Raw genomic sequence first — 27,410 nt, 5'->3', positions numbered from 1 at the left:
GTACTGCTGGATACCCATAGACATCCCTTTAGTTTTCTATTTCCAAGGATTCTGCATGCTTTCCCATCCTCTGACTTTTGAGTTTATTTACTATTTATTAATTTGTTAGCTATTTTCATCTTGCCTCCTTCTTAGTAGCTACCTCTTCCTCCCTTGCTTTGCCAGAGGTGAAGTTGCTTATATTTCCTTGTCTTTCCCCATTTGGTCTGAGCATTCATAGAGGAAGAGTCTCTAGTAGCTATTGCTCTGCTTCTCTGATCTTTCAGCTTTCACCCTAATATCTGACTCCAGGTTTTTATTGTTAATACTAATTAGTATCATGCATCAAACAACTTTAATGTTATCAATGCCAAAAAATACATCTGAACTCCTGCTAATCTGAATCCAGTGACAAGAGAGCCTAGAGAGAAATTCTGAGCCCCAGCCATAAAAGCAGCCATGACAGTGGTGGTAACTGGTGGCTGGTGGCAAAAGAGACAGCAAAAATATTTGACCCATTTCTGTCTCAGCTCTGGCTTGCAAAAAAACTTATGGACACACCAGGAAACACAGACAAAAACTTTCCTAGAAAACAGGCAGACACAAAACAGACGGACAAAACTTTCCAATAGACAAAATTTTCATCATGAAATAGAAAAAAACTTTCCAATCAAGCAGAACCAGGTGAGCAGGTGATGATGTTTCACTATTTGCCCTGGAAAGGAGAATATTGGGGTCCCATCAAACTCCTTTCATGTCCCAAATAGAGATCCCACAAAACAGAAGGAGACTATGACTAACCAGGAGGACTCCATGGATCCTTGCTACATTTCTCAGCATGGCAGTTCACTTTGATAGTCCAAGAACTGAAGGTAGCCTTGGAGCCTTGGACATTTTCTGGGAAACCAGTGATAGATCTTGCTAGGGAGTCCATCAACCTCGCCAAGATTTAATTAAAGCTTGCTTTGAGTTTGACTCGAAACGGTTATAGTGCTCTTATTCTCAACTGGTGGAATTAACATTTTCTGGAGGCCCCAGTGAAATTCAGACTACCAACCCATTCTAAACCCAGACCTTCACTCTGGAACACCAAACCAATAAAGACAAGACTAGATATCAATACCTAGAATCACTTCAATCATCCCAACACAGATGCCAGGACACCAGTGTGGTGATATTGTGTTCCCCAAAATATTGTGCACCCTAATAAACTTATCTGGGGTCAGAGAACAGAACAGCCACTAGATTTAGAAGCCAGAAAATGGTGGCACACATGCCTTTAATCCTAGTATTCCAGAGGCAGAGATCCATCTGGATCTCTGTGAGTTCAAAGCCACACTGGAAATAGCCAGGCATGGTAACAAGATCCTTTAATCCCAGGAAAAGTATTTAAGGCATGAGGATGAGGAACTAGGCCTGGTTAAGCTTTTAGACTTCTGAGCAGCAGTTCAGCTGAGATTCATTCTGGATGAGGACTCCGAAGCTTCCAGTCTGAGGAAACAGGATCAGCTGAGGAATTGTCAAGGTGAGGTAGCTGTGGCTTGTTCTGTCTCTCTGATCTTCCAGCATTCACCCCAATAACTGGCTCTGGATTGAAATTTGTGTTAAATACCAGCACAAAACCAAAATCTTTAACAGCCAAGACAATATGCCTCCACTAGAACCTATAACCCTACTACAGTACACAAGACAAGGACTTCAAAACAGCAATTATGAAATATTCAAGGACCTTATAGATTATATGAATAAATCCATTAATCAAGTCTGTGAAAACTCAAACAAGCAGTGGAATCAAATTATGAAAAATGTTCAAGACATGAAGATAAATTATAATCACTAAATTAAACCAAAATTTAAATAAAACTGGAAATGAAAAATGTAGGATGTCAAACAAAAATCTCAGAGGTAAGCTTCACCAGCAGAGTACAAAACAGGGAAGAAAGAATCTCAGACATTGAAGACAAGGTAGAAAATTTGGATACCTCTATCAAAAAAATGTTAAATCTAAAAAAAAATTTCAAGCACAAAATATTCAGGAAAAGACTAAATTTACAAATAATCAGAATAGAAGAAGGAGAAGAAACCCAGATCAAAGGCACAGAAAATATTTTCAATAAGAATCATAGACTAAAATTTCACTAAGCTAATGAAGGAGTTACCTATCAAGGTATATGTAACGGAAAAGAAATTCCCCATGACACATGGTAATGCAGATACTAAATGTACAGAACAAAGAAAGAATATTAAAAGCTTCAAAGGAAAAAAAGACCAAGTAACATAAAAGTAGACCCGTTAGAATAACATCTAAATTCTAACTGGGGACTCTGAAAGCCAGATGCGCCCGGGAAAAAGGTTTTACAAACTCTGAGATGCCACAGATGCTGGCCAACATAACTATACCCAGAAAAACTATCAATTGCAGTAAATGGAGAAAGAAAAACATCCCACAATAAAAATAAATCCAAGCAATATCTACATGCCAGTTCAGCTCTACAGGAGGCACTAGAAGGAAAGCATCAGTCTGAAGAGGTAAACACACCCAGAAAAACAGGAGGAATAAATAATCCAAGATCAATAAATGAAAAGGGGATACACCGTAACAACAAAATACTAGGAATTAATAAATACTGCTTGATAACCCTCAATGTCAATGGTCTCAATTCCCCAGTAAAAAACGCACAGACTGTTGCTTGGTGATACATCACTAAGGTGCACTGCTATTCCATGAAGTACACAGGGAAATCTATGAAAAAAATTTAGCAAAGATGTTTTGTGATGATTAATCTAGAATCATGAATTGTGTTCATTTTTCTTAGAAGAGTTTGGTGGGAAATAATGGTAAAATATTAAAAACTGGCATGCTATTTTTCCAAGATCCATCCTTCTAGCATTAGAACTCATGATAATAAAAGCTACGTAACTGACCATTTTTATTTGGTTTCAATCAAGCAGTGTAGTAAAAGTTTACTGTCAGTTCCTTATTTAGCAATGCTTCCAACTGAATAGTCTGCATCCATGAAGTCTTCTTAATGGCCAATTCATTTCTCCTCATTCAGGACACTTGTAGACATCAGGAGATCTAGGAACCCTGAGTTTGCTTTTTATTCCCTTGAGTACATACCAAATGGCAGGATGCTGGTTCTACTGATACTCATGTATTAAGGCTGCCTGATTGCTTCATTTGTTTCATCCAATCAGGAGCAGCTGTCTCTGCTAGACCCTTTTCATTAAAGGACTGCATTTCCTATTCAAGCATGTTTGTAGGAACGTGCTCTGAATCTTCATGAATATACAGAGAAGACTGGCCTTGTCTTTTACTCAGTTTCTGTCTAGTATGATATTATAGGCAAACTAAACTTTACTGATGGTCACATTTGGCATTAACTCACTCCACTGACGCTAGTAATACCCATACAGTCTTTATACATCCGAGTTTTTGAGTCCTCAGTTCCAAATGCTTTGAAGGAATGACAATATCTACATCAGCCAACTTCAGGATCTGAAACCTACTTGGCCTTCACCCTAACCAGATGCTCCCTCTGGGGAAGTACAGAAAACAGGAAAGAGCATGACCATCTACTGCAGTTTATCTATCTTCTCCTTAAACTTTGGATAATATGTCCATGATCCCAGGATATAGACTTGAGTCATACAGAGCCAAAAGTCATAGTCAGAGCCCTGTTTTGCTGTCCCATCTGAATATATTTTTATTGCTTAATATAGTTTTTATGTCATGATTTCTATTTTTCTAGAAAGTCTTTAGAACCTAAATGTGGAGAGGAAATAAATATTTAATGATAAAAGTCCTTGCAGAATGATTTAAGTAAACAACCCATTTTATATCAGTTTAAATACTTCCATGTAGTCCTGAGTAGTGGAACCTATTAGTGCAGATTTTAAAAAGTCATTTGTAAAATAGTTAGCTGAATTTCCTATTACCCTTCCAAACATCTTCATTTAGAAGCCTTTTTCTCTTGGCAATCACTTAGGGATCAAGTGAATGGGGGTCATAATCAAACAGAACTTAGCTTAAATCCTACCTATAAAGTCACTTCATTTATCAAAGTCTCAAACTTTTCATTATAAAATTGAGATGCTAGTAATGCATGCCTCTCGGCTTATTAGATTAAATGATAGATTAACATAGATTTGCCACATAAACCTTACTCAAGAAACAAGGGCATCATTACTAAACTCATGAAAGCATTTACAGTGGTGTGTGTCTTCATCCTTGACAGAATACTCCTTGACAGAATATGATTATACACAGAACTTAAGATTTTGATGCTTTTATTTGTTTAGTTGAGAACAGGAAATGTGCTGAGTCAGAGAAATCGGTTGTCCCCTGAAATGTGTGTTTTGATTCTGTCAGTGTCTAAATATGGTTATATAATATATTTTTTTGGTACTTTATAACTTTTATAGGTTAAGATAGATAAAAGAAACAAGACTGCAGATAGGAATGGGGCCTCTCAGAGACAGGAAAATGGTGATGTCTGTTCATGGATGGCTTTGTTGGTGAGCTAATGAATTTCTTTTTGGTGATACCTCATGGACATTTACCTCACTTCCACTCACAGTTACTAACTGTGGTCTTCAGGTCATGCCATCGTTCTTTGTCTGTTGGGTGAAACTCAGTCTGACCTGATAATGAGTAACTGATAATCATGTATTTCCCTGGACTTGGAAGATTTCCTAATGTATTGAAATAATACTTTCATGGTAAGTGAAATGCCCTTTTAAAGAATCAAAGATTCGGTTTTGAACTTCAAATTCCTCTAGTATTTCTTTTAAAACATTCTATAACCCTTATTATTTTAAACTCATGCCATGCACTTTATATAATTTTATAATGCAATAAATTCAACATATCAAATGATTAGATATATTTATCTTGGTATAATTTATTTGGGACAAAGTATTAGAAATATGAAATGGGGATGAAGAAAGATTGATAATAATGTAAAATGTTGCCACTTTATATTGTTTTAAACATAAAACCATGTCTTTCTGTGATGTGTCCTGCAGTTTTCTAAGTTCTGTTATTTGGAAAACAAGAGTCCCAGGAAAGCATTGCTATCAATTTCCTGCATATTTAACTAGTTTGGATGAAAAGGAACTAATTTACATCATGAACTATTTTTCCAGATGTGAAATTCATCTTTTGCTTCCCAGAGAAGCACACTGTGAGTTTCCACCATTGGCTTGTCTTTCTAGAAAGGTTAATTGGACACAGAAATGATGCTGCAGGTTCGGGTGTAAACAGTTTCTATGCAGATCCAGTCCTGCATCCGTGCTGTTCTGAGTGTATGCCCACAGCAGCAGTGCCACAGGGAGGCTGGCAGGGAGGCTGGGGTGCAGCCAAGGGCTACTCATGGTAAAAAGAGTGGAGGAAACTCTCCAGTGTTTGTCTTGGGACAGGACCTCAGAAACTAGGTGGGGCTAACTCTGTGACAATTTCCTGTCTCAGTAATAATAGAGCTGCATGCACTCCAAGCCCACAGCTATGGTTAAGCAAGACATCATCTTATCAACTTAAGCTGAGATGAGTGCTTGCTCCCTAGACTGCTGTGCAGAGACAATAGATGAAGCTAATCCTCTTAGGAGGCATCCAGCCTTGTGTAGAAGTTGGCTCTGAATACACAAGGTTATCACAGTATCTGATTCAAATGTTCCATGACAGCAGGCTGTGAAAGCTAGACTCAAATGTTCCATCTGTACATATGCTTTACCTGGGCCTGGAAAAATGAGGCTAAGTACCTGCTGCCCACTCTGTGCCCAGCCTGTGCAACAAAGGTTGGAGATATTTTCTTTCTGTGTTCATATTTCTGAACATTTCTTTTCTGAGTCTACTCTCTCATTTACTTGATATGTATGTCAGTATCTTCAACTGAGCCTTCCTCAGGCGACTCTGATAACATTTTCCTCCTGAGGTGGAGCTACTATTTAGTGGATGGCTTTAACACAGCTGAACTCAAAGCATTCTGTGACTTCCTCTGGGACATTGTTCTTGTCCACATCTTCATTTTCCTCTGCTACTTTGCTCAAGACACAGCCTTATTCCTTTTTGTTTTCCACTAAGAACGTGAAGCAAAAAACTACTTGTAAACTCTCCTTCTCTGTTTCTTCCTTGGGTAGAATGTCTACACAGTTCTGGGAACCAGATTCCAATCCCCACAGCACCTGAGCTCTGTGAGCACCAATCGCAACAAGCTCAGCCTCCATCAGCACAGAGACCGAGTTTCAGGGCCTCTTCCAGTATGTGGAGTTGGAGGTTTTCTCTCCAGTAGCTGTGGTCTTTTGAAAGCAAGCAGATCTGGCTGTGGTTTAACTGTTCCTATTTTGTCTTCTAACACCTTAGCCTCATCGTGTGCTGCCCCAAACAGTGGTGGTTTGAGTTTAACCATTTTCCAGGAAGCAACCACATTGACAGAGCAGGTAAACAAAAGAAGCTTGAGAAAGTAAAAACTGCTATTAGACACAGGATATTGTCTCTCCATCTCCCTACCCCTAGCACTCTCTGCACAGTGCTGGGGCTGCAGGCTGCCCAGGTGGACAACAGCTGGAGGGTGCTAAGAGGTTTGACACCACATGAGACACTGCCTGGTGCTATTGGCCAGTGGTAACAGCGCCACAATGCTCTGGCTGATGTCAGTTTCCAGCCACGGCAACTGTTTCCTTGTGCAGACATAGCCATGTCTCTGTTTAGCTGCCAGGAACTGCGTCTGAAGAGTCCAGTTAGCTCAGGAGCATCAGGGAGGAGATATAAATTAAATTTCATCTTCTTTTTTTTTTGTTTTGTTTTTTGTTTTTTCGAGACAGGGTTTCTCTGTGTAGCTTTGCGCCTTTCCTGGAGCTCACTTGGTAGCCCAGGCTGGCCTCGAACTCACAGAGATCCGCCTGGCTCTGCCTCCCGAGTGCTGAGATTAAAGGCGTGCGCCACCAACGCCCGGCTAAATTTCATCTTCTTAAGCCTGGCTATTCTTGTTTGTTTTTTCCCCGTGGGAACTTCTGCTTGGTTTCACAGAAAATGAAGTTGACTGTACAAACCTGAAACCTTTTCATTTTAAGTTAAAACTACGAGCTCTAACTTGAGGACATGGGGATGGGTAAAGGGGGTGGGTAAAGAGATTATTCCCTTCATCCACTCTGAGCCTAATAGCGAAAGAAGGTTTTCTCGAAGAATAGCCTATTTCCATCCTACAAACAAGTGCTATACTAGGAAAGAGCAGAACTGCTCACATCAACCAGCTGAGATCCAAGTTCTGCCATTCTCTGTGACATTTTAGGAGACCCCACAGTTCTCCCTGGCACAGCTTCCCCTTGTACAGAACAGAGATGTTCTGTCTATCTTACTCTGTATTTGTGATGCTTACTTGAGGTGGCACATATTTAATCCACTACCTGGAAAATACCATGACATCCCTGATTTCCACCATTAATTCACTCAGATGTCAACTACTTGGTTTGTAACTTTGCATGCAAACCCTAAGTTACTTAACTTTATGCATTTTTCTAAGGATGCATAAATTTTAGTGTAGAACTAAAAAATTAGAAAATAATAATATGATCTGTATCTCAAAAGGCAATGGAAAAGGTTTTTGAATATTCTCATGCCATAGAAATAATGAATGAATATTTTAGGAAAAAGCTATGTTTGCCCTGATTTAAAGAATACTCAATATGTGTATGGACTCAAACATTACATAAGATTCCATAAATATGTAAAAGTTTTGTCATTCAAAAGGGAAAAAAAAAACCCTAGACAATGTAGCCAGTATTCTATCTGTGAAATGTGGCTCCTGGTTCAGGATTCTCCCACAAAATCAGGTAGTTACCTGCTTGAGGCTTTGTGTTGTAATAAAAGTCATGGACCAAGGAAGCTGCATAACCCCATTCCTGCATCAAAAATTACCTAGATTCCAAGAATCTTCTACAAGTGATTCAGTCTATGCATGAACTTGAGTCTCAGGATGCTACTCACGTCCACACAGCGCCATTAAGGGATCTACCATGCCTGAAACTCACATCCCACTGTATTAGTGCTCTCCCTAGAAGAGCAGTTTCAAACCAAAGACAAATGCTCAATGGAGAGCGGAATCACTGTTCTAACTTACAGCAAGTGGCACAATTATTACTCTTCTAGAGGAGATCACACTTCTAGTGAGAGGAAGGATGAGTGAGAAAGCCAGTGGCTTGGAGAAATCACGAGGAATAAAGCGATGAACCTATAAGTTCTTAAGGAAATTATCACTAACTGTATTAAGGAAGCAATGGTTGTTTTTATATTTTGTGGTTGTTTTGATTTAACATTACTGAAAGATATAGGATATGTAGAACATGGATGTTCTCTCTCTATTCTGCCCCCCTCTCTCTCACACGCACGGGAGATCAGAGAAATCTGGCTTTAAATTACTAGTACTGCTCCAAAACAGCGACCTTTAGTAGTGAGATTAACTCTCCAATCTTTAAACTGTGGCCCATAATTGTATCTATTTCAAAGGGCTGTTAGAAGATCAGGGGTTGCTTGGTGTATAGTATAAGGCATGATCCCATTGCACCCTGCCACTCTTCCCGTGGAGAATAGAAATCACTGTTGGTGCCTTTGTGTGAGAGTGTGCTATCTACTATCTCTAAGGCAGGGTCAAGGGCCTATGCCAGGGCCCTCGAGGACTTGCTTGTACTTCCTGTTAATAATTTCCTCAACATACAAAGCCCTAGGGGACAGACTATTCTAACTTCATGTCACGGAGGGAAGCTGTGGTACTGGGAGTTCACTGAGGTCACTGTCCTCCATCACTCTTCCTCTCTGAAGTTCTGGTAGCTTTCAGGGGGCAGTCTGAGGATCTGAAAACATACTGCCATGAAACATAGGCACAGAGCTGAACACACACAGTTTGAGTCATGTTAGATATTTGCTCACTGCCAGGAGAAAGCCTAAAACCGAATGACACCAAATCTGATGGCCTTTAAGAGCAGTAACACAACTTTTTTCAATTGCCTGTGGTTCCTCTTAGACCTACTGTCCCAAGAAATGTCATAACCACAGACTCTGGACCAAGATTTGAAATATGATTTTGGACTCTTGTTACCAACTGTCATTGGATGCCATGGCTCAGCTGTCATACCATATCTTTCAGGGTTATTAAATGGAAGTAAAGATTGACAAAAAAAGACTTCTGATTTTTTTTAAAAAAAATTTATTGTCTCTAATATGAAATACAAGACAAGAATTCAAATAGTAAAGAAGGCTTTTTCCGTTGTCTAGAGTGGAGGCTTTCAAGAAGTTAGCTGGTTCAAAGGCGACAAGGACCATGGGTAGAAGCTGCAAACTATGTGTATTAGAGCTGTGATGCTTCAGGCTCTTGGGGGAGGGGACTGTTGAAGAGGATGGAATCAGAAGGGAGGTGTGCGCAGTTAGAGTTAAGCTGCTCAAATTGCTTATAAAAGTTTGAAAACTTTCATGCAATGACAGAATGATATACATGTGACTTTACAGAGGTCAAAGTTAGCAAGGAAATCCAGCTGGACCCCCATAAGGCACCTTTGACAGCAAAGGATGAAAAGCAGCTGACTTGGACCGCCATTCACTTCCTTAGGACCTCTTCTTATTGCCACAGAGGGCTGCTCTTCTAAACAGAAAGAAGCTGACCATGGCCAAGTAGATCACACTCTTGAGGAGCAGGAGGAGGTAGGTGTAGTAGGCGGAGGTGCTGGTTAACTGAAGCTGCAGCACAGGCACACCTAAGAGAGTTCTTTAATTAGTTCCACGGGCTCTTTTGACAGCATAGCACATGTTACTGAGGAGGGAGTAATAGGTATTCATTTTCTGAGGACTTACATCGAGTAACAGCTCTCCTCACCCAAACCTGAAACAACACTCACCACTCCCAAAAGAACCACCAAGAGGGGAATTGAATTTGGAAGTCAGTTTGTCTAAATCTATCATTGCCAGTAATAGTGAGTAACTGGATAACTTTTAAAACCTACACTTAACTTTTATTATGCTTTCTTTAGTGGTTAAAAATAATAGACATATGAGTCAATAAATTCCTTTGTTAAAATAGGTTAGAGTACATCACTGTACCCCTCATTAAAGTACACTTGTATTTGAGTTAGTAGTTCACCCTGTTGCTGTGATGTCTGTGTAGTGACACATTAGCTGTAAATATTACTGTCTATTCTGTAATGCCCAGACATTTAGATATCTCTAAATTGATGCAAGGCAGTTCAAACATTGTTGTGTACAAAAGGAAAGGTACTGTAATGTGATACAAAGGCAAACATACTAAAACCTACCACTTTCATGCCGGCAAGTTGTAGGCTCAGTACTTATGGGAACTACAAGAAATGACAATAAGAATTTGTTAATTAATATGCACATTGTTTGACAGTTCTCTCTCTGTTTGTGAATATGCATATATCCACATGTAACAGTACACATCATTCACTTGTTATGTTTCTGTATACAGAGAAGCAGAAATTCAAAAAGAATATTTTTTTCCTTTTTTACCCTCAAAATATAGTAAACTTTCTAAAATAGTCTTCAAAGAAAAACAGCCATATCTTTACAAAACAAGTACCTTCCCAAAGCAACTGCTCAAAGTTCATTGATCATTGTAGTGGCTAGGGATCCCAGAGGAGAAACCCAGACAGTGACCAGCAAGAGGCTCATAGTTTTTATATGTGCTCATTCCTCACAGGTTCAGAAGGTCCCTGGGGCCTTGGAACTACTGTTCAATGCTAGCAGTTAAGACACATAATGAATTTCAAGACCAGCACTAGACCTGCTGCACATTCAACCCTCTGTCTGGATGTGCAGCTGTGCACCTCACTGAATCAAGGGGATCCTTTGGGGTCTTGCATCTGAATTATTCTGAATAAATTGGAAAGAGTATGTATTCTTCACTGTACACCCCCTCCATGTTGGGACACTGACTAATTCTAGTCTACCCACTGATGTTCTTATTCAGGCCTAGATGAGCTTTCTGAAATGCATTGAAATGTCAAGAAATGCATTAATTATGAAGCATGCTTGCAAACAGTATCCTCATTCCATCTTTAACTATGATATTCTATATGACAGTGATACAACAACAAGAGAAATCTGAAAATTTCAAGGCTGCTAAGTTCACTTTTTTTTTTGTTGTTAACTAAGGCACTGGTTTCTAAGGTAACAGTGTTTTGGGATTGAACTTTGTACACAATAAGATAAAAGTAAATGACTTTGCTTGCTTGGTAGAACATTCCTTATTAAGTCATCAAAAGTGGAACCTCTGTTTTAGCATTATTATGTACTTAGCTGCCTGTTGCTTTAGTGTGTTATTTCTTTTAATAAAATTAACAATTACTAAAAAGGAAAAATAAATAAATAAATGGAGGAAGGAAGGAAGGAAGGAAGGAAGGAAGGAAGGAAGGAAGGAAGGAAGGAAGGAAGGAAGGAAGAAGAGAAAGAAAAAAAGAAAATCAGATTTGGATATTTTGCATAATAACAATAGATTTGGAAAAGCTTACGCCAAATTTTCACCTTTTCTCCTAAAGCCTCTACCATCTTAGTACCTTATTAAAGTACAATGTAAAATATTTTTGGTTGTGAGCCTAGCCTTTAACAGCTGAGCTATCCCTCCAGCCCATGTACAATGTAAAATAAATGCAATGGCCCTGTTAAATGTCTTATATTAGTTTTCATTAACACATCATAGAAAAACTGGGTATTTTCAAACACATTTTCTAGAAAGGTCTATTTCAAAGGACATATGCACATACCTTTCTTTATTGGAGGAAAGGAAATCTCTTGATCAACTCCTTTTTTGTTGTTCTCATGTTTGACAATACATCTGTGCTCTTTATACATTGACTTTTCAGTTACGGTCAGCCAGCTAAATTTCATGTATGTGTCATTAGTCTTCACTGTATTCCCTTCCTGGGATTCCAGGATCTTATTACCATCCTTTTCTTTCCAGTATACCCTTATAACATCAGGGAAGAATTTCTCAAGGAGACAAAGGTATGTCCCAGCTTTATGGAGATTTGTTTCAGCAACAGAAGGAAGAAAAATGGTAGGCTTTGGGGAAATGTCTGCATCAAGTTTTTTGTCTGTAAGATAAAATAGAAAATTAATAAAGATGATAATAATGAAGATAGTAGTTATTATTGTTCAGACATAGCCCAATGTAGTACCAAACTTTCTGTGTACCTGTAGATGGCTTCTTCCTAGTCTGCCCAATTCTGATCCTCCTACCTCTGCCTCCCAAGTGCTAGGATTTAGACATGCACGACTAAATCCAGTCACTCGAAATAGTTATTACATAAACACAAACACTGAATGACTAAGAACAATTTATTTCTTCACACCACCTTTGTTTTCTTAGCGTGAAGCATACATTCATCTGGGTGGATGGATGGGAGGGAAAGAGATGGAAGTACTTCTATGGTCATTGTACAGATGAAGGTTTCTTGTCATTTCTAACATGCTTCCCCTCCCCATCCTTTGTTACTTTGTTCTCTGGCAATTTAGTGCAACACACTGCTTATTTAACTGACTCTATATATAGCTTATTTAGCTGCTTTTCTTATAGCTCAGTGGAATAGATGTCAGGAGGAGGCTTTCAAGTTTTTCTTTGTAACTATATGCAGTCCGTTATGTAATGGGAGTATCCTTCCATGTGTATTACACTCCATCAATTAGATATGCTAGCTGCAATGGCAGATCCCCTTCTCAATTTTGAAGTTCTCAGGGGATGTCCTAGTTGATCTCTACTTTTAGAAAGCATTTTACTCTCTCATGAGAACCACTCCGGGTTTTGGAGTTGGGCATGTAGCTGTACCTTCGAATTATCCCTAGTATATTGAATTAAGATGCTTCAATCTGAATTATCTCAACAGATAAATTCCTAGGAAGAGGTCAGGGAAAGAGGAGATCTTCCAAGGAAGGAGAAATAGAATATAATGCCATAAAGAGATAAAGAGGAATCTAGAATAAGATTAAATAGGGAGGGGGATGGGAAGGCAGAGTAAAGGAGGGAATGCAGGTATGAACAACTAACACTAAAGAGCCTTCAAAAAATCACATGGAAATCTACACCTGTAGAAGCTTCCTAAATATATACTTATATGAAATGAATTTAAATGGAATTACCGTATAAGGGGAAGAGAATGCCTCAACAAGAAGTCTTATGCCACCAAGCAAAACCTCCAGTGCCAGGAATGAGCTCTATCTTAGTGAGCATTGGTCAAAGGGGTCCTACAGACCCCCACCTCAAACATCACAAGATATTCCCAAAGCTACTGGTTACTCTCCATAACCTGATGCTAAGGCCCTATTGCTGAAGACATTACCTACTTGTATCATTAAAGATGGAGAAACTGAGCCCAACTAAAAGTTTCATCCCTTCTGACTAGTGTTCATGGTACTAGAAGGTACTTTGTCTGATACTAGAGGAGAAACCCTACTGCCTAAAACAGTAACCTGCTTGCCAGATATAATGGTGAAACCATAGAACATTTTATTGAGTAATCAATCTTTTTTTTATAGGATTAAGGTCCACTCCATGAGATGTAACCCACACTTGATGCTGCTAAAGAGGCCAACACCTGAGACGAGATAAGTCACAAACCAGGAAAAATCACACTCCTATAATTCTGCTAATGGAACATAGCAATAAAATGACTGCTAATGACATATTGCTATACTCATAGACCAGTATATTGCTCAACCCTTATTAGAGAAGTTTCTTCTTGAAATAGATAGCAATTAACACAGAGATTCACAACTGGACAATGTTCAGAGTGAGAGACTTTGGAACACTCAGTTCTAAATGAGGATGTTGAAATCCAGCCTATTCCCTCAAGGCTCAGAGATCGATGTGGAAGAGGAGGCAGAAAAAATTGAAGAGCCATAGGACTGGGGCTTCTGTTTACATAGTGCCTTCTGTATATGACAGGAACTTGCATCCATGAAATTTTAACAATATGGTCACCTAAACAAGATGTGCACAATTACAACATCAGTTGAGGTTCAAGCATGGGTGGGGGAAAATCTCACAAGGCCAAACTCCTACATTAGCTACACACAATAAATGTATGCTAAGAGAAGGAGAATCGGTGTTCTGTAGGGATGGGCCCCAGATAGGTCGTGTAATCTCAAGTGGTTAGATATAAACACACACAGAGACAGAGACAGAGACAGACAGACAGACAGACAGACAGACACACACACACACACACACAAGTATATATATAATGCTAAATGGATTTAGCAGGTTGTATTTATATATACATATGTGAGCATATATATTTATGTAACAATAGTTATGGAAGAGTCATGAATTTGGCAGGGAGTTGGGAGAGTTCAAAGAGGAAGAGGGTGAGGAGGAAAGAAAGTTAATACAATCCTCATGATGAAATTATCAAAAATTTAAAAAAATACTTTATAAAATTAGAAACAAAACAGCATTTCACAACTTCTACTAAAACTTTTATTGATTAACAGTAAAAATCCTTCTTTTTTGTGGGATTTTTTTTTTTTTTGAGAAAGGGTTTCTTTGTGTAGTTATGTATCCCTGGCTATCCTGGAACTCTCTCTGTAGACCAGGCTAGCCTTGAACTAATGGAGATCTGCCTGCCTCTGCCTCCTGAGTGCTGGGATTAAAGGTGTGTGCCACTGCCACACAGATAACAATAAAAAATCCTTTAAAAATATATTTAGAGTCATGTTTCTTGTCAAACGATGAAATAGCTTGCTAGAGAAAAGCAAATGACTCCAGATGGGAATTTTGTGTATGTAAATAAATATGAAGATTAACTTCCACTGTAGCAGTTAGAAGTCCAGTTGCATCTCCCAGAAAATTTGGCTGTATAATAAACGTTATTGGCTGTAACGACAACAAATCACTTCTTCATGGTAGAGAAAGGGCTCTCTACGGTTTTTGTGTCTGTTATGGTTTGGACAATGTACCACATGCTTTATTCACATTATCGATTTCAGTTTTCATATAATCTTGCTGTTCTCATACCCTCATCTGTCTTACTTGTTAGGAACTGAGCACAGAGTCTCCCATGATCTCTAGGAATAAGTGGAGAAGCTAGAGACGCATGTCTGAGTTCAAAGCCCAGACTGGTTCACAGTGCTTTGGACCTGGAGAAAAAGGAAGGCAACTGTGTACTGAGTCCATTATAGACTTGTCTGGTTTCTTGTTTCTTTTTTGTTTTTTGTTTTGTTTTGTTTTGTTTTGTTTTGTTTTGTTTTGTTTTGTTTTGTTTTGAGACAGAGTATCTCTGTGTAGCAGTCCTGGCTGTCCTGGAACTTGCTTTGTAGACCAGGCTGGCTTTGAACTCACAAGGATCCACCTGTCTCTGCCTCCCAAGTGCTGAGATTAAAGGCATGTGCCACCACTGCCCAGCTCATAGACTTGTCTGTAATAATAAACGCCACATCGGTGTCAAATGATTTAATAATGACTTCCATACATTACATATGAATGCTTTACAGAAGTCTGAATGTCTTCAAGCATTACTAGGATGTTTGCACAGTGTTCTTCAGCATCGACATTGGTAATTGCTTCAGAAAATCTTTCTCACAGCCCTCGTCTTTCTAAACATTATCACCTCCACTCCACTATGTCCATGTTTTGCCTTCCCTCAATTTCTTTGAAAATATATTTGTTCACTATCCACCTATGACAACACAATACATTCCTCTACTAAACATGAAGGAACTCTACAGTGACTCAACCCATATCAAAACTACCACATTAGTTTAGAGCCCTTGGTTCTTCAGCTGACAGGGACAATATGATAGTCTGGAATTCTTACAAGGATGAGGCTTGGGTCCTGACTTAACTGAGTCATAACGAGTTCTGAGATTGAGCAAGTCAAACAACTTCTAAGTTTCAGCTGCTTTATTTTTCATAAAACCTCTCTATTACTGAAAATCAATTCAGCCTCACTACCACAATGAAACTAAAATAAATGACTGCTAGCAACAACAACTTAATTTGTTGTGATTTGTGCTGGAACAAAACATTGTCATTCCATGGGGAAAAGCTTTACTATTAGTCATGGAAATGGAGGGTTTGGTTTGCAATTAAATCTAGGTCAAATGAGGAGAGACCGTCATCTACAGTTTAGTTTTCTATGGTATACCCAGGCTCCCAAATCCACCATCACAAGAAACCTGCTGCTCTAGGATGGCAAAGGGAGATGTGTTTAAGCCTAAAGTGTATGCTGGTGCATAGAACACTTCGTTTCTGATGTTAAAACAATGCCTGTGCTCCACTCAGAAGCACAACACACGGGAATCAGATCTTTTACTGAAAGTTTGGGTACAATCCGACTTCAGTAAGTCACGCCAAATGCTATTCTGCAGTTGTTGGCTTAGCTCTTTCTTGAAAATCTAATGAAGTAATATCAGGAGGGCTGGTCTTCAAAGCCATTTTAGGACACTGTTATCTACCTGACCCCATAGACTGAGTACTGGTGTGTGTGTGTGTGTGTGTGTGTGTGTGTGTGTGTGTGTGTGTGACATCAAATGTTATGATTTAGTTGCAGTATCAGTGGGTTTGTTTAATGGCCACTTTTCATTTCTCAAAATGAATGTTGGAGACAATATCCACTCAATATCCATTTTCCTTCTGAAGGAGATGTGCTTTGAAATGTTTTTTCCCCAATTTTCTTTTTTTCTTTCTTTCTCTGTGTATATGGTGTGTATATGTGGAGCCTGCAAATTCCTGTGTGTGGATTCAGACACACTTGTCTGAACGTGGTAGTCAGAGACAGCCTTACTTCAGTCCTCACCTTCCACTGTTTCAGACAAGATCTCCTTGTTATTTACCATTCCGGATTCCAATGGAGCAGGCCTGTGGCCTTCTGGAGCTATCACTGCCTCAGTGTCCTGCCTTACCTTAGGAGCACGTGTGGACTTTTAGACTGACTCTGGGGACTGAAACTCAGGTCCTCACATTTATGCCGCAAGTACCATACCCACCAAGTCGCCTCCCCAACTACTTCTCTAATTTTACAGTGGAAAATTTACCACATTTGAAAATTGGTGTGCTTCTTTATCAGTCAGTAAAACAGGCATTGCACTATATTTTATTTTAACCTCTGAATATAAAATTGTGTTCTTCAGTTATTCTAAACTCTTTACTCATGTCTCCTACGCCAGAACAGGAAGAACACAGCTTCCTCAGATGTGGACAAGTAGCCTGACCTCTCCGGACATCATGGTCAAACCAGGAATCATTCCGAGGATGCTGAGGCTGGAGCTTGCAGCGTCCGCACCCCTGCCTCTCTCCCTTCTCTACTCTGCAGAATATAAAGGAAACATTCCTGTAGGCATGGGCTTGTGTGTCAGGGCGGAACTCTTGGATGAATTTGCATCTAATACTCAACATCTGACAATGTTTTTGTTACTGTTTATATGACTATATAAAATTGGCTCTGCTGGTATTTAATGGAGAGAAAACTCAAGCGAAGCCACTGAACATCTAAGTGTAACCAGGAGTTTAAGGACTGAGCACACTCTGCCTTGGAGCTTGTGCCATGTTCACACAGGCTGACAAGTTTCATTTCACTTTTTCAAGATTTTCCTGATGTTTCTGTATTTCCCCCCTTAAAGGGTTGTTACTTATAAATCAGTTCTTAGCCTAGAATGCAATTTAGAGTTAATTGAGATTTCTTTTTTTTCAGAGAGAAATTTTCAGAGAGAAAAGCAATAATCATGTATTTGGGCATAGTTACTAATAATTAGACAACTAATGTGTTCTTATAAAAAGTCAAGATGCAGAAAATGAAAATCTTGGACAATATGACAGTCCTAAGCTTCCTTGAGGGAAATAATGATCAAATAAAGATGTAAATGTATAAAAAGCCTTTTACATGGACTCTGGACAGATGTAGCTTGTGTAAACTACAAATTCTAACAGAAATCTCCAGATGATATTTCAAGAATCAGAGTGACATAAATTGTGACTTGTCACAACCTACCCTGTAAGGAGTCAGACAAATAAGAAGGGCATTCATTCATGTTCTACAGCAACTTACTATCATTTATGATCAAAACCAATAATAATGGTTTTCCAGTTTGTCTGGAGAATGTAGCACTAGTTGCATTTCAAAACAGAGAAAAACTCCATTTTGCGGACTCACTTAAAAGACTTTTTACAACAATATCCTGAAACAATAATTTACACAAATAGTCTGTGTACATGATCCTCAGAATGACTTCCACTTCCACTTTGTATATGCAACTATTCTAAATACAGCGTTTTGGTGTTTTCTAGATGGAGAGAAAAAACCATTTACAAAGTAGTTTTTACTGTCATGTCCAATAATCTGTCCTGAAAAATGACTCAGGTTAAGAACATTGTAGTCAGATACAGTATCTCATAGTAGTTTTTGGTCTTTTTATACAATCATATATATACTTTGCATCACTAGAATAAAGTAGAAAAAAGTTACTTACCAGAAGGGATTACTATGAGCTTAGTTCCTTCTGCAAATACCTTGCTCCAGCCTGAGTTATCACAGTGCTCACAGCTTCTACAAAAATCTATACCTTCTAAAAACATGTCGTGATAAACTGATCTGGGTTCCTTAGAAATCCACTGAATATAAATTGTGTGACATCTGGTAAGTTGTAAGTTTCTCCACAAAATAACTTCATACATTGTTTTCCCTGGAGGCAGTGATAACAGAAAATAGACGGGGTACAATTGGGGAAGAAGAGAATTGGGCTAACTGGTCCACCAACTGCTTTTTTTTTTTTTCAAGTAGCTGGGAAAAATATTCTAAGAATTGTTTTGTTTTTAATTTCCAGGAGTTCAATTGTGTTGAAACTGCTCAGTGTTTGCATCAAAGGAATGTGTTTTCTGTTCTCACAAGCACTCATATTTCTTCTTAGGAAGAGAGGAAATACTTCTGAAAAGAGGAAGCTCTTTGAAAAACATGACCCAAATTACGTATGTTCAAAAAGCTGCCATTATTAGTTGCCATTCAAGAACCATTATTGTAGCCATGTTAATGAAAAATGTAATCTTTAATGCCTTATTAGAATAAAGAAGGCTAGATAAAATTACATCTGTAAAGTATCATAAAATTTTAATGATTTATTAGTTTGTTGATTGATTACAAATATTATTTTAATTGACAATTCCAATTTTCTATTACTCAGAATGGTTGCTTACCCTATGGACTTTACACAACATGACATGTTCTCAGTCCTTCTTCTCTACTGTTAGTCTTTGTTCCAAGACCAAGAGGAGAATTATCAGAAGTCTTAAGATGGGTCTGTATTTATAGAGACATAAACTAATTTAAAACATGAAAGAGTGAGTAATGGGGGACAGCAAAATAGCTCAGTATGTAAAAGCACTTATTGCCAAACCCAATAATCTGAGTTTGATTTCTGGAACTCACATGGTAGAAGGAGAGAACCAACTCTCTTAAGCTGTCTTCCAATCTCTGCATGTATGCCTTGGCAGGTGCACATCCAAACATATATGCATACACACAAAAAATAAATGTAAAAATTAATATTATAAATTGTTCATTGCATTTGTAAAAAATAGTGTCATACATACCTTGAACCAACAGCTCTCTAATTGGACTTAAGACATCTCAACAAGAGGTATACCATGCCTGGTACTGGAGACCTAGCTAACTATTTAGTGGTACTTAAGTCATGTTATTGGGACTCTACAACTACTAATTTACTAAAACAGTATAATCACTAACAACAATCTATAAACATTTGTCCTTATACCCACAGGTAATTGTAGTCTTTACCCCTTATCGTGGAAACTTCTCTTTACAACAGATGGAGAAAATCACAAACAGTCAAAATACAGAGTTGTGAGACACAATCCCAAAGGATAAACCACTGGCTCAAGGTACATTAGGGAAGAGGGGCCAGAAAGAGTGTAGGAGTCAGAGGATCAGTGCATTTGTTGTAAGACTGTGTCTCCTAGTAACATCAGAAGCTCTACTCATAAAATCTTACCAATACAACTGCCAAATGTGAGCTGAACAAGGATGACACCAATGAACAGACTAAATTGGATGGGGAAAAGCCCACAAGGTCTCAATCCTACACAAAAAAACTACAGGACACTAAGTAAAGCTAAGAGTGGGAGAGGTAGTCCTCCCCAGGAAGGAGCACATCAATTGATTGTCCAGTGCCAAACAATCAGCTATGAAAAGATACATATAAGTAACACCATATGGACTTAGAAGGTTATATTTAGAAATATATATGTATAATATATGTATATATAAGACATATATGCATGGAATAACAATTAATGAAAAAAGAGGCCAAGAGTTTGAAGGAGAGCTGAAAAGAGGGTATGAGAGGAATTGTAGGGAAGAAAGAGAAGGAAGAAATGTAATAAAATTACAATCTCAAAAGTAAATAAAAGGTGTTGGGGATTTAGTTCAGTGGTTGAACACTTGCCTAGCAAGTGCAAGGCCCTGGGTTCAGTCCTCAGCTCTGGGGAAAAAAAAGTAAACAGAAAAAATACAAGGACTATATGAAAAAGGCAGCATCAAGTTTTAGTAATTGTCCATTAAAATCTGAATACATAAAGAAACACAATTATACAGAAAAAAAACCCTACACATATCAGGAAGCCAGTAGCTCCTAAATTCATATTTAAACTGGCTTCAGTTCCAATCTGAACTACTATAGTAGTTTGCATTGTTTTTTCTTAAATGAAAGTGCTAGAATTTGGATAAATAAATATATTATAGATTCTGTAAAGATTCATGAACTTTAAATAGCAAAAAGAATTCTCAGCTAGGACTGATGGCTGTAATCCTGGCTAATTAGGAGGCTCAGGCTGAAGGATCACAAGTTTAAAGCCAATCTAGGTTACAGTGTGGGTTCAAAGTGACTCTAGGCAATGTGATGAGACTCGGCTTCAAAAATAAAAAAAAAAAAAATAAAGAGAGGGCTATGGATAAGGCTTTATGGTATAATACTTGCATATGACTCTATGTTCATCACAAGTTCTGTGAAAACTAATTAAAAAAACAGTAAAAAAGACATTTGACTGATGTCATAATAGAGTATTGACACAAGAATCATGAAATAGTGAAACTGAAAAATTTCATAGAAATGGTCAAACAATATATGGATGTTCAAAATATAACTATAGTTGAAACCGTATTTAAAACTATAAAGTAGTCAAGAAAGAAATTGGAGAAGATAATTGAAGATCGAAAGACTTTCTATGTTCATAGATAACCAAAATAAATATTGTTTAAAAGGCTATATTATTAAAAGTAATATAGCGGAGATGGAAAAATGGCTCAGTGGATAAAATCAGTGACTTCTCTTTCAGAGGACCTGGGTTAAATTCCCAGAATCCACATGATATGATCATTCACAACTGTGTGTAACTGCAGTTCCAGGGGACCCAGCATCATCTTCTGCTTTATGGGCACCAGGTATGCTCATGGTACACACACACACACACACGCACACACATATATATATACATATATATATATATGTATACATATATATATATGTATATATATATATATATTCAGGCAAAACATCTGTTCATATAAAATGTAAAATAAATGTTTTTAAAATGATACATAAATTTAATTAAATGCCCATCAAATTCCAGTGATATTCTTCATAGGAGTAGAAAGAACAACCATTAAATTATATGAAAACACAAAAGACTTTGAATGCCAAAGTAAGCCTAAGCAAGAAGATCAAGTGAAAGCATCACAATATTTAATTTCACCAGACTCCAGACCAATAGGAAAAGACAGCCCCATGTGGTACCAGCACATAGATTAATCATGTGCAGCAATGGAATAGTATAGAGGACCTAGAAATAAACTCATTCAATACAAATGTCGTATTCAATGAAGGTGAAGAGAGACAGTTTCCTTAATAAGTAGTGCTATGAAAAGTGGGTACTCCATGTAGAAGCCTAAAACTAGATCCTTATTTCTCACCCTCTACCAAAAAAAAAAAAAGAAAAGAAAAAAAAAAAACCTAAAATGGGTTGAAGAAGGCCTTAATGAAAGGTGCTGAAACTTGAAATCAATAGAAGAAAACAGGGGAAACACTGTTAGAAATAATACCTGATGGTTCATTTTCAGAGTACCCGAGACAGCTTAGGGCCAGCTACAAATGAACACAAAACACTAGGCCCCTATTACCATCTGCTAATGGAGCTATTCCTTTCCTACATCAAAGTAGATGTTCAGGGTAGAAAAGTACTGGTGCAAGGTCATGTCTATGATAAGTTTAAAACAATGTAAAATGTAGAGATGATCCCACACATGGGATTTTTTTTTGAGAAAACTTAAGATCTAGACGATATATGAGTATATCTTCCTGATTATCAAAAAAGGAGGTGAAGAGTCATGTGTCCAGTTTTTATATATTCTTCTCTGCACTCAATGAGACGTCTGCCAATCTAGGCTGACACTTAGATTTGCAGTGCTGTAAATAAAATTGCTTCATTTTCACTTCTCTTGGTCTCCAGTATTCTTATTAAAAGTGAGGACCATCAATTCTCCCTCTGAACATAGAAATTAATTTTCTCTAGAGGACTCTAAATAGCTCAGGGAATAAAAATAAGTTTTGATTAATGGGACTGGATCAAATTAAAAGGCTTAATTAGAGAAACAACAACCAACAGAGTGAAGAGACAGCCTACTAAATGGGAAAAAGTCTCTGCCAAATATTCATCTGACAAATGATTAGTATCTAGAATATATAAAGAATTCAAAAAGTTGAATAACAGAAACACACATTGCCCAGTCCAATCAACAATGGTCAGTGAAATGCAGACATTTCTTAAATGATGAAGTTTAAATGGCCAATAAGTAGTTGAAAATATGCTCACAATCTTTAGTCACCAGTGAAGCAGGAATGAAAATTACATCCTCTCATAGTAATAATGGCTTCCATCAGGAACAGAATCAACAAATCAACAAATCCAAAAATTATTTCAGAGGTGGTAGTAAGGACCCATTATGAAATACTTGAGCCACTTTGAAAGTCAGCATGGAAGTTCATTAAAAAATAAAAGTAGAAAATATGATCCAACTAGTCAAGTTCGATATAGATACCCCAAAGAATAAAAATCAGCTTACTATGGAGATATTTGCACATTTGTGTTCATTGTGAAACTAGTCACAATAGTCGATTTATGGGATCAGCCTGGGTGCCCACCCAGAGACGAATGGATAAAGAATAATGTGATATGTGCATGCATCAGTTATAAAAATTTCATAAGTTATATGATTTGTAGGAAAAATATGGCATTAGAGATAACCACTTTTCTTGAAGTAAGTCAGTCTCACAGGGACAAACATAGCATAATTTCTTTCATTGGTGGAAGTGAGAAGGGGAAAACGGCCTGAAATGAAAAGTGAAAGTAGTAAAAAGGGAGAAAGGAAGAGAAATTGAGATGAGGGAGGGGGTACAGAGAAAGAACAGCAGAAGTCAAGGGCAATGGCTCAAGTTTATAATCCTCTCACTCAGGTAGCAGAGGCAGGAGCATCAGGAGTTCAAAGTCATCCTTAGCTACATAGTTCAAAGACAGTATGAGCTACAGAAGATCTTGTCTCATCAAAGAGGAACTGAACATAATCAAAGTACATCATATGCATGTACAGAAGTATCATAATGAAATATCTTTGTAAAATTAATATACAGTGAGGCATAATATAGCATTGTGAAATTGACTATGTGTCTACCATTAGCCAATGATTATCCATTAGAAATATTAAAAAAGTTAACTTCCATGTAAGATGGTTCAAAAACGAGTTTAAATTTACAATGCTTTGTGTATATTAGAAGAAATATAATGAAGCATATTGCATTCACTAGGTAGAATAATAGGAGAACAATCGTGCAATGTGTTGTTTAAGAAATACAGTGTGGGAAATTGTAGTTTACAGTATTTTCAAATGAATGTTTCTAGGAGAAAAGTCAAGCAAGACTTACTGAAGGCTCTATGGAGAAGAATGGCATGGTCATCCCAGAGTACAAATGCATGCGTAGGGAGGATACACCTGGAAGGTGATAGAGACAAGACAGCAGAAGACATTGCTGCTGGCAGTGAGGATTAGCAAGTGGCCGGTGTGATGAACTCTGAGAGGCTTAGCGAAGTGTGAAGAAGGTCTTCATGTAAGAAATCAGATGACTGCATTAGAACATTGAAATTGATGACCAAAGAGCAGTTAGACCTAAAGATGAACATCAGATGCAGTGCTTCTTCTCTTGGTGATAGGGCCTTGAACACATTCAATTCTCAAGGCTCAGGGGTCTTCACCCAAGATGATGGGATCCATATTTCAGGACTCTGTAAGATTTAAATGAAATGATGTTTCTAGAATAAACACTGTAATGTGGTAGGTGCTCAAAAATTGTTTGTTTCTCTTAAAAATAATGTGAAACTTCAGGCACAGACAATTTGTGTATTTTCACATTTAATGTGTGTGTGTGTGTGTGTGTGTGTGTGTGTGTGTGTGTGTGTGTGTGTGTGTGTGTTCATATGGAGCTCATATGTCCTAAGGACAACTGACTCTTGGGAGTCAGTTCTCTCCTTCCATCATATGGGTCCTAAGGATTGAACTCAGGTCAACAGGCTTGGCAGCAAGCTTCTTTATTTCCCGAGCCATCTTGCCCGTCTGATTTATGTTTTAATAACATACAAAAACAAGTTATACTTTGGCATAACCATCAGTAATTTCCCTTCTCACTCCATTTTATTACACACACACACACACACACACACTCACTCACCTAAGTCTCGAGATGGCTAGTGAAAGCAATTTAAATCCTAATTCCAAGCAAGGACTGAATAAAAAATATGTGAATGATGAGCAAATGAAGCATTATAAAACTCAAGTTTGAATATAGTCATTCAGAACTTTATATTGCTTTTTCAAGTTTGAAAATGACAACTTTAATAGTTGAGAAACTTCAGACAAATTGTTTTGTGATTAAAATAATACCATATTTCAAGGTTTGATTGCTGTCTTAAACATAATAGTAACATTTGTTTTTTGCATTGGGTCATTTTCTGAAAAGTCTCAGAGTTTTAGTAAAATTTGTATTTGAGCAATTTGCAGAGACTTCCAATAAGAAAACAAATGAGTGTAACATTGTTTTAAGAAAAAAAAATGTAATACCTGACATGTTCTAGAGATAAGAAGTACTTCTACAACACTCACATTCTTAGTCTGTATCATTGTAACCCCACATATTACATCACTATGTAACAGCAGATACACCCTGTGTGGAAGAGTAGTCATGAGAAAGCACTGGTCTGTCTCTTTATTCATACCCACGGTCACTATTGGAAGAGGACAGGCCATAGCACACACAGCAGATGCTTCCTTGTAGTGATTTGTACCACCTGCCTTTTTTCTGCATTTGATTATCATCTAGTCTGTGAGGGCTTTGTTCATACTGAACATGTGACATACCCTACATGTGTTATACAAACTCTATATATGGAGTTCTCACAAGCAAACATGCCAGGTGGAGCCTGTGGCTCTTTTTGGCAAATATGAAATATTTGTCTGCACCGAATAAGGATTTGTGACAGGCATTTCTGTGGAGATTTATAGTCAGCTAAGCTCTAAAACTTCCTTTCTTTGTGTTCTAGGATGACAGGTACAGATTCTGGGCTTTTGGTAGCGAGCAGGCAGGGAATTCATAAATAGAGAATCTGCCATGAACCATCACCCATACATTTACCTCTATCGGCTGCATCTGTAAGTTGTTATGACCAATAGTCGTCAGATGGGACACTGAGAATTAGAGGCTTCAAAGTGAGCTGGGATTTGAGTTCAGGGTTAAAGACTCCAGACTTTATTCAATCCATTTCAATCAACTGCTTTGCACTACACTGGTGGAGTGGAAAGGATGAGGTGGCTGGAGCCAGCTCTGGGTCTATGCCTGGTCTGTGTAAGAGGATCTGCTTCTGAAAGGAACATTTACAATGCTGAGTGTACTTTGTGAGAATCATGTGAATTACCACAGTAAATAAAAAAATAGAGGGATGGTTGATATACAAATTGTAAATGTAATGCTACCAGTGCATTTTAGTGTGACTCAAGCAAACAATAGGGTGGCCATAGATAATGAACAATGTGGTGGTAATGTGTTCCCCAAAATATTGTGCACCCTAATAAACTTATCTGGGGTCAGAGAACAGAACAGCCACTAGATACAGAGGCTAGAAAATGGTGGCATTCATGCCTTTAATCTTAGCATTACAGAGGCAGAAAACCGTCTGGATCTCTGTGAGGTCAAGGCCACATTAGAAACAGCCAGGCATGGTGACACATGCCTTTAATCCCAAGAAGTGAGCCTTTAATCCTAGGGAGTGATGGCAGAAAGCAGAAAGGTATATAAGGCGTGAAAACTAGGAACTAGGCTGGTTAAGCATTCAGGCTTTTGAGAAGCAGGTCAGCTGAGACCCATTCAGATGAGGACACAGAGGCTTCTAGTCTGAGGAAACAGGATCAGCTGAGGAACTGGTGAGGTGAGGTACCTTTGGCTTGTTCTGCTTCTCTGATCTTCCAGCATTCACCCCAATAACTGGCCTCAGATTTTATTTTATTAATAAATACCTCTAAGATTCATGCTACAGAACAGTGTATTTTTTTAAAAAAATTAGATGAGGTTTGGGTATTTTACCATGAAGAAATAATAAAGAGTTTAAGAAATGTATGTTTGCCTTGATTTGAATGTTATGTATTGAATGAATATATTCTTTGTAATTGCATACTACTACCTGGATATCTACAGATTTGGGTTGCATATATCAGTTAAAGAATAAATTTAGCGAGAGACATAAGATAGAACCAAATGTGACTGGCATTAAAAAAATTAGTCAATGAAATGATTCCTAATGATATTATGCTATACTCATAGATTGTTGCCTGGCCCAATGCCATTAAAGAGGCTTCACCCAGCAACACATGGAAACAGATACAGACCCCCATAGCCAAACCTTAGATGGACCTTGGAGAATCCTGTGGAAGAGGAGGAAGAAGGATAAAAGCAGAGGGTCCAAGGATACCACAAGAAACCACAGAATCCACTAACCTGGGCTCATAGGGTCTCACAGAAACCAAACTGCCAACCAAAGAGCTTGAATGGGACTGACCTAGGCACTCTGCACATATGTCTGTGTGCAGTTTGCTCTTCTTGTGGGTCTCCTAACAGTGGAAGCAGGGGCTGTCTTTGACTCTGTTACCTGCTCTTGATAACCTTTCCTCCTACTGGGTTGCCTCATCCTGTCTCAATAGGAGAGGAGGTGCCTAGTCTTACTACAGTTTAATATATCATGGCTGGCTGCTGTTCATGAGATGCCTGCCCTTTTCTGAAGAGAAAGGAGGAGAAGTGGATTGGGTGGGTTGGGGAAGAGAGGACATTTGGG

General features: G+C 38.1%; 1 gene segment (V, D, J or C); it reads right to left on the bottom strand.

Annotated features, from left to right (window-relative positions):
* Positions 1-9,192: 9,192 nt before the first annotated feature.
* On the bottom strand, positions 9,193-18,689 carry LOC102917358 (T-cell receptor gamma chain C region C7.5-like). The segment is given in 4 exon segments: positions 9,193-9,723; positions 10,279-10,320; positions 11,746-12,075; positions 18,443-18,689. Coding segments are annotated over 4 exon segments (726 nt in total).
* Positions 18,690-27,410: the final 8,721 nt, after the last annotated feature.

Source organism: Peromyscus maniculatus, chromosome 5, assembly GCF_049852395.1.
Source record: "Peromyscus maniculatus bairdii isolate BWxNUB_F1_BW_parent chromosome 5, HU_Pman_BW_mat_3.1, whole genome shotgun sequence".
Taxonomy (NCBI): Eukaryota; Metazoa; Chordata; class Mammalia; order Rodentia; family Cricetidae; genus Peromyscus; species Peromyscus maniculatus.
This window is presented reverse-complemented; position numbering and strand designations above follow the sequence as displayed.